At 34.7% G+C, this 8,529-nt stretch overlaps 1 protein-coding gene across 1 annotated transcript; it reads left to right on the forward strand.

Moving 5' to 3' along the window:
- The first annotated feature begins 2,799 nt into the window (after positions 1–2,799).
- On the forward strand, positions 2,800–7,846 carry LOC149200421 (uncharacterized). The gene is made up of 4 exons (XM_089402733.1): positions 2,800–3,894; positions 4,040–4,207; positions 4,353–4,820; positions 7,317–7,846. The coding sequence occupies exons 1-4, from the start codon at positions 3,304–3,306 to the stop codon at positions 7,518–7,520; spliced, it is 1,431 nt and encodes a 476-aa protein (XP_089258859.1). The 5' UTR covers positions 2,800–3,303; the 3' UTR covers positions 7,521–7,846.
- Positions 7,847–8,529: the final 683 nt, after the last annotated feature.

Below are 8,529 nucleotides of genomic sequence, written 5' to 3' on the forward strand. Positions count from 1 at the left end.
GGGATTTGAGATTATCTCAATTCTAATAAGTTCCTCCATGATAAGTTTCTCATTATTATTTATAATATTCATTTATATAAGAAAATTTTATTTAGCAAAATGATCCATTTTACAACAAAATGTGTAATTCCTTTTTTTTCTTCAGCTAAAGTTGACCCATGTCAAAACAAAAGACAAACAAATGTCAAATAGAGATGAAAAAGGTAGACAATTCCAAGACTATTTTCAAAAGAAGAACACCTTTGGTGTTCTCACTAATGAAGATCTCATCCACCCATAAATGTATCAAGAATCAATTCTCTCAAGGTGATAATTACATTAGTGCTAAGGTTGAATGGATAGTATACTAATTTTTTTAAGTTAAATTTTGAATCATTCTCTTAAAATATTGTTAGCTGCAATTTGAGAGTAAGTAAAATTAATTAAAGAATAAACTCAAAAAAATATTAAATGTAGAAAAGTTAGATTACCACTTTAAATTCAATTACTGCACGAGTATATATGAGAATTTGTTCCACATTTTAAATTAATAAAAAATATTTAAAACATTTTTGAATATATAATATTATTTTAAAGAAAATTTTATAAAATTCTTTTAAATATAAAATGGAGAACAAACTGTATGGATCAAATCTTTTTAGAATCTAAAAGAGGTTTGCACCTCAAGAAATTTCTTTTTAGAACCTAAAAGAGGTTTGCACCTCCAGAAATTTCTATTTAGAATCTAAAAGAGGTTTGCACCTTAAGAAATTTGATCCCGCTAGGTGCTTGGTAGATCCAGAGTAAAAATAGATCTAGGTTGGTTTATTTTGGAGTTTAAGTAGGAGCCATTTTCTAATCGATAATTTTTTTTTTCAAAAAGTTTGAAAATGGAAGTGTTTGAATCCTTTTTAAGGGTAGAAATGGATTCAACATCCTCAAGAACCCCTGAGCACTCAAAATTCTAAAACTTAATAGCTGTAACTTGATTTCCAAAAATTTCTGGTGGGTCAAAATTGTGCCAGGAAAACCATTCTTTTACATTATCTTTTACATTATCCTCTCTTTTGACTAACCTAATTTGTTTTGTGGGTGTTCTCTGGTGTAGTATGGAAGAGACGTTGTAATGTTTTATTATGTTATATAAACATTTTGATTAGGCTAAGTTAAAATAATAATAATAATAAAATAATAAAATTAATAATTATAATTAGCCATGGTGATTTACAAGCTCATGGTATTGCATATGATGAAGCCTATTTAAAGGCTTGAGGAAATCCATTATGGAAAGTTAGAGTACCAAATACATCTTAATTCTGAACTTGATCTTATTGGCACTGGCTAGATATGGATTATTCACACTTGTGGTTATGGATTATAATATCTTATTATGTAAACATTTTGATTAGATCAAATTACATAAAAATAAAAATAAAAATAAAATAAAAACAAAAAAATTAAATTAAATTAAAAATTATAACAAAGGGATCTTTATAGATATTGTTATTATAATATTTAAGGTAAAACTGAGGTGATAGGGTTAATTTTTTTTGACAACCCATGTTTTGCCAATTTTATATCCATCTTAACTCTGAATCTATCAAGCCCATAGAGGTATCAAGTCTCTTTGGGTGCACTCAAAAAAGAGGTTTACACCTAGAGAGAAATGATCCCTCTTGGCATTTGATAGATTTGGATTAAGATGCATCTACACTACTGGTAAGAGATGCTATAGGCGAGATGGGAGAAATGCAGAGATGGGAGAAATGCATAGGTGTAATATAAGAAAGTTTGTCAATATTTTTGGGAAAAATATATATAGAAAAAAATAAAAAAATAAATGTAAAATAATATGTTTTAATTAGTATTCAATAAAACATATATGAATACAAAATATAAAATGTAAATCAAATAATTTCTCTATTTAGGTCATTTTAATTTAAAAAAAAAACTAACAAACACAAATTAATAAATTGGAGAAATATAAAATACAAAACCATCCACAAAATCTAATAGATTAAATAAATATATAGTACCAAACCACTATAATTAAAACAATAAATATAAAGTACAAAATTATAAGCAAAAACTAATAGATTAAATAAATATAAAGTACGAAACCATTCTAATCAAACAATAAGCTATAACACTTAATACAATGAAATCGAACTACTAAATAGTTTAGTAAGTTATAGACTCAAGTGATATTTATATATAATATTTATTTAATAAATTATCAACTCAAATGATATTTATATATAATATTTATTTAATGAATTATCAACTCAAATGATATTTATATATAATATTTAATTTGATAAAAATTTTAAAAATCATAGTTTAATAATATTTTTTAAATCAATTAAGATTAATAAAAAATAATCAATATTAATTTAAGGTAAATTTGAACATCAAAATTAATATAATAATAAATTTACTATACAAATTATGTGCATAGTCAAAATTTTCAATATAAAGTAATATTATTATATTATAATTTACATTAATTCATAAAAATAATATTTAGCAAACAAAATGAAATATTTAAATCATGCAATAAAAATAATAAATTATATTATTTTAAAATTAATTTAGATTTATTTTAACTTCAAATATATTAAAAAATCAAATCTCTTCAGATACAAACCTCTTTTTTTTAATCTATTAACCCAACCACTCCAGTAAAATTCCTTTTAACGGTCTAGTTTAAAAAAATACATAAAAACACAAACAAATAACGGTAATGAAGCGCTGACCTTTAGTTTTTTAACTATAAAGTGTGTGGCTTCTCATAGAAAAGTTTAGTCCTGAGCGCAATCCAATTAAATATCCATGAAGTCCCACAGAGATTCTCTACCGAGAAAAGCCCAAAAATTTCCATGCTACTTTGATGCCCCGAGTGTACTCCAATTAAATATTCCTGAAGTCCCACAGAGATTCTCCACCGAGGAGAGGAAAGCCCAACATTTTCCACGCTCGTGTAATGTGCTGAGCGTAATCCAATTAAATATTCCTGAAGTCCCACAGAGATTCTCCACCGAGAAAAGCTCAGAATTTTCCTCGGGTAGCGCCAAACTTTCCAAATGTTCAAAGTACAAATCCAGGGTTACCCCCTGCCGCGACAAGATAGTTTCAGTCTGTATCCCGACTCTTTTATTGACACCGTACCTCGCCAAATTCTTCTGTAGACCCAATTTTAGAGTCACCATGGATGGTAGGATGGTAGGGACTGATTCTTGTGATTGGTCCATCCCTGGGACTGGATTTCGTTCCACATTCTTCTGATACTTATGATACTTTCATTCCGAAAATTCTGAACAACAAATGGATCCCCGAGAACCCACCTCGGAAGGAGTAGACAACTCAAACGCTATCAGGGGACAGCCATGGCAGTGCCCTCAACCTGCAGAGCCTATCGGAGAAGGTATCTCTGCTGCAAATCCTATCCCTGCTGCGAATTCAGGCAGATGCTCCAAATGCCATGAATTAGGGCGCCAGGTCAAGTACTGCACTTCGGCCAATGGCACTGTGAAGTGCGATGCAGCCCAATTCCGGGATCTGGGTGCTCATATTTCTCACCCCAAAATGGGACCCCAAACACATGGTTCCGAAGGAGGAAACTACTCAAACGCTCTCAGGGGCCAGCCATGCCAGTCCTTACAACCTGGAAATCCCATCGGCGATGGTAACCTTGCAGCAAAATCAGACAGATGCTACAAATGCCGTGAATTTGGGCACTGCGCGAAGGATTGCCCTTTGGTCAGTGTCAGACCCCAGTGTAATGCGGCTCAAAGTGGGGACCCAGGTGCTTATAATATCCCAGAGATACTCTGCCCTTGCGGTGGCGGAGTATGCCTGATTCTTACCTCGCATACCGAGAAAAATCCTGGCAGAAAATTCTACAAATGCCCTGGGGTACGCCTATTGAAGTCGTGTGTTATAAATTTCACAGGTTCAGTTCATAAGATATCATGGGTTTGGGGATTAATTCATTTTATCACTCTGATCCTGTGTTTCATCTTTTTTGGGGCTGATCTTGATTTTCATGGAATGATTATAGGGAGCTGCTCAATGTAAGTTCTTTCAATGGTGTGATGCGGCTCAAAGTGGGGACCCAGGTGCTTATAATATCCCAGAGATACTCTGCCCTTGCGGTGGCAGAGTATGCCTGATTCTTACCTCGCATACCGAGAAAAATCCGGGCAGAAAATTCTACAAATGCCCTGAGGTACGCCTATTGAAGTCGTGCGTTATAAATTTCACAGGTTCAGTTCATAACATATCATGGGTTTGGGGATTAATTCATTTTATCACTCTGATCCTGTTTTTCATCTTTTTTGGGGCTGATCTTGATTTTCATGGAATGGTTATAGGGAGCTGCTCAATGTAAGTTCTTTCAATGGTGTGATGAACCAGTCTCTTCTCTCAGTCAGAATTCTCCAGGAGGAGGAGGAGGAGAGTTTAGACGGCAGTCTACAACTCCCACACAGATTTCCCCAGTAGCTGCAGGAGGAGGGTTTAGAGGGCAGTCTGCAATTTCCACACAGAGTTCTCCAGTAACAGCAGGAGAGTTTACAGGGCAGCCTGCAAATTCCACACAGAAATCTCTACCGGGAGGGTTTAGAGGGCAGCCTATAAATCCCACACAGAATTCTCCAGCAGGAGGAGGGTGGTTTAGAGGGCAGCCTCCAACTCCCAGCACTAGCAGCAATGTTAAGGGTATTGTGAACGGTTACGATTATTCAAAAAAGTGTCCGTGTGGCGCTGGGCCTTGCCCAGTGCGCTGTGCCCGTACTGATAAAAATATGGGTCGCTGGTTTGTAACTTGTCCTGTTCGAAAGGTATGAAAATTTTTGGTTTGAATGTCAGAGAATTTGGCAAATTTTTTGTTTGCTTGTCAAAGTTGTGTGTTTTTGCGGGGTTGAATTGTGGTTTGAGAAACTAGGTAAGTCATCAAAGTCACCTGAGAAGCGCATCCGGCGTAAGCCACACCAGCCCTAAGCTGACTGGATTTTAGCATGTCTCCTCCCCCTACCACTCCCCCCCTACCACAGGCGCAACAGTCTTCGTGAGGTTTGATCCTGGGTCACCTTGCTGATGAAGCCCATCCTCTCCTCCCCCTACTACAGGTGCAACAGCCTCCGTGAGGTTTGACCCTGGGTCACCTTGCTGATGAGGCCCATCCTCAACCGGTTGTGCTAGTGAGACTTGATAGAGAATTTGGTAACTTAGATGCATTGTAGCTTTGGATTTTTTTTCTCACATTTTTAGAAATTTCTCTTTGCCCCATCATGAGTTGTGATGCTAATTTGGCAGGTACAAGATAACTTGATAACTTTGCTAATTTGACAGGTAAGAATAAGACTATAAGTTGATATCTTCTTTTAATTTAAGTTGGTGTTGGAGTGTGATTTACAACTTGCTTTTATTTGGTTAAGAGTTTATCTTCCCTGGATATAAGGAAACAGGTTAATGGTTCTACCCAAAGCCATCTGGGAGGAGCCAGAAGCTGCAAAAGCATACTTCCTTCCAGATTACCAGTAAGTTATTCTAGATTGACGTAGTTTCCCGTCACTTATTCCCTTCTAAAATACCAACCGGTTATTCCAGATAACGTAATTTTCCTTCAATAATAATAATGAATCAGTCTGCATTTGTAAACAGCAACCAATGATGACTGTCTCTGCTTGCATTTACAAACAGCAACCAGGAATAATAAGATTTCTCACTGTTCGGGAAAAAAAATCTTTGCTTAAAAGTCATTTATATTCTCGATCATGATTTAGCCAATCTATGCTTAAAATAGACACACAAACATAATAAATTAACCTGGTATGCACACAAATATAAAATGTTGATGGATCCCTTTATGTAGGTTACAGAAATGCTTTTGGGGAATTACCTCCAATGTATTGGAAAAGGTATTGTTAATACTTGGAATTCTAAGGTATAATGTTCAAATCTCTCTCCATGTTAAAATGAATTTGTACTGCATTAAAGCTGTATGTGAAATTGAATTTTATATAATACTACCAAGTAGTGGCGCTCTAACAATGTCCAATATATTTTGTTTTACATTAACCATCCAGTTCATCTTCATAAACTGGAATGCTGACTACATAATTATGTCCACAATCTCCTATTGTAACAGTCATGTCCATAACCCATCCTTGCGCTTCCTTGTTGTCCTGCATCCTAACCCTAAGATGGTTCTCTGCAACCAACTGCAAAACTTTTTTCACCACTTTGCGCCACATACAATATGCATCCTAGCCTTGCAGATAGTATCTACAGCACAAATTAAGACCAACAAAACTTAAATTTTGTTGGGCCTAGTAGATAGCACTGTTAAGCATAAATATAATTATAATTTGTGGGACTTTGTGCATATACATGTCTAAGACAAGCAAAACCTGTAGTTTTTTGGGCATGGTACATAAAGCACTCCTAATTATAAATATAAATAAAATTTGTGGGCCATTGTGCATACATATGTTTATCTGTTTGCTTAGATGTTGTGATATCGGTGGTTGAACTTCTGCCCTAATTGTATTTTATACTTATTTAGCTTAGCACAAGCTTTTGTAAATTCTTCCACCATTTCCATTCTATTATTGATGTCAGGTTTACGCTCTCTACAGGTTTATGCCCTCTAATAGGTGAGTGCCTCTGAGGTGGATACCCAACCAAATCTGAAATATGGCTACTAGTTATATGCTTCTCGTTTAATAACTCATGCATATTAGCAATTTCGTATAGTGTACTGACTATGATTTGCATGGCATGAGTCCACTTCTTCAGCTCCTATTTTCAGTGGGCGGTGCTTAAAACTCAGCTTGCTTAATTGTTGGGTAAACTTTTAACTATTCATCTATGGACATCATTCAGGGAGAACTACTAATATCAAGGATTTCAGCCATGATCCAATTGTAATAAAGGAAGAACATTTTCATTTGCAGGGCAGACTAGTTTTCTTCGCATTTAATTTATACTTGATCTGGGTTCAGTAACAAGATGCTGTTTGTTTCTATTGCAAAAAAATTATAATATCCTTTTCTGTGTCTGTGATTGACTTTCAGTTTTGGTTTCGGTAGCATGAGATTTCCATTCCATTTTATTATGCGCTTCTGTTTGGTGGTTGAGTGAAAGTTGCGCAACATATAATCTTGATGAAATAGCTAATTACAATAATGTGTATTTGGCCTTGGAAGTAAAACTCTGTTGTGAAAGGGGTAGTAGGTGACAACTACACTGTCTGGTATCATATTTTTCGACTTCAAAACATCTTCAATGTCTTATGAGGCTCTTTTGACATTTTCAGCTTCGTTGTGTTGCAGGGAGAAGGATCTTGTGGTTTTTTCGAATGGCGTGATGACTTGGTTTCAACAAATATCCCTCTGCCAGATACTACTAACGATTTTACACCTAAACATGAAGGAGGCAATTCAGGGAGAAATGGTGCTTACCCTTGTTTCAACTGTGGCAAAGAAGGCCATTGGAAAAAGGACTGCCCTCAGTTAAAAGGATATCTAAATTCATAAATATGGTCAGGATCATTCTGGTTAAGGATTCATGTTCATTGATTAAAGGGCTTGAGTGCAAGGTAGTGTTACTCTTATGTTAAGTTGCAAAATAGATTTTTACTAAATAGTCCATGCCTTTTACAAAGATGAAAGGTAGTTTTTATCAGCTTAAACCTAATTTGAACCACCAAAATCTGGCAACAAAAAACTGTGAGAAAAAGATGGATTATAAATAACTACATGCACTAAAAGCTATGCCAACTCAAAAGCTAACTTTGAAGTGCAAATCATTGGGTTAATGTGATAACATCTCTCATTGTAATGCTACCATCATCTTTGGATTTTCTTGTGATTGTTGGGATGCATTCTTACGTGCAAATTTATCATCTCTAGTTGAAGATAAATTTCTTTATTTCTTTTTAAATGAAACAAGAATGGGCTCTATATAATGTGGACAGCATTATATGAAAAGATAGTTTCAAAGCCCAACACTCTGATTTTACATAACCAAGTTTGCAACAAACAATGTGATGTACATTCTATATTTTCCTAATATCCTGTTTGACAAAAGCATCTAAGATCCTAAGACCCTAAAAGACGTTATAATTAGCAAAATACATGAAGACTATTTTACTTCTTCCTGATCATCTAAGATCCTAAGACCCTAAAAGACGTTATAATTAGCAAAATACATGAAGACTTTTTTACTTCTTCCTGATCAATATATGATAGAGCAAGTGGAGCATAAAACCTCTAATATGCAGAATTATATATATAAATATTTTATTAAAATGATGGATAGACAGATGATGATGTTTACAATGGGGTTTCCTGGCTTATATACTACCATGGGCACCCTTTGGGAAAGGGCGTGATCTTATGATCGTGCCCTTTCATCTAATTAAACTTAAAATTAAATAATTTTTTACATAACATTGCCTTCCTCTTGAAGGAATGCTTTGTCCTCAAAGCATAAGTAACAACGGATGTTGTTGAAGAATGATTCATTCTCCCATAAGCGTCTTCT

Source organism: Pinus tabuliformis, chromosome 2_1 (genome assembly GCF_031772625.1).
Source record: "Pinus tabuliformis cultivar Carrire ecotype Pingquan chromosome 2_1, CPIR1, whole genome shotgun sequence".
NCBI lineage: Eukaryota > Viridiplantae > Streptophyta > Pinopsida > Pinales > Pinaceae > Pinus > Pinus tabuliformis.

Excerpts from the sequence above, each read along its gene's own strand:
- LOC149200421 (XM_089402733.1), top strand. The coding sequence starts at position 3,304 with ATGGATCCCCGAGAACCCACCTCGGAAGGAGTAGACAACTCAAACGCT. Across the intron at positions 3,895-4,039 it reads AATTCTACAAATGCCCTGGG|GGAGCTGCTCAATGTAAGTT; the intron begins GTACGCCTATTG and ends GAATGATTATAG. Across the intron at positions 4,821-7,316 it reads TAACTTGTCCTGTTCGAAAG|GGAGAAGGATCTTGTGGTTT; the intron begins GTATGAAAATTT and ends GTTGTGTTGCAG.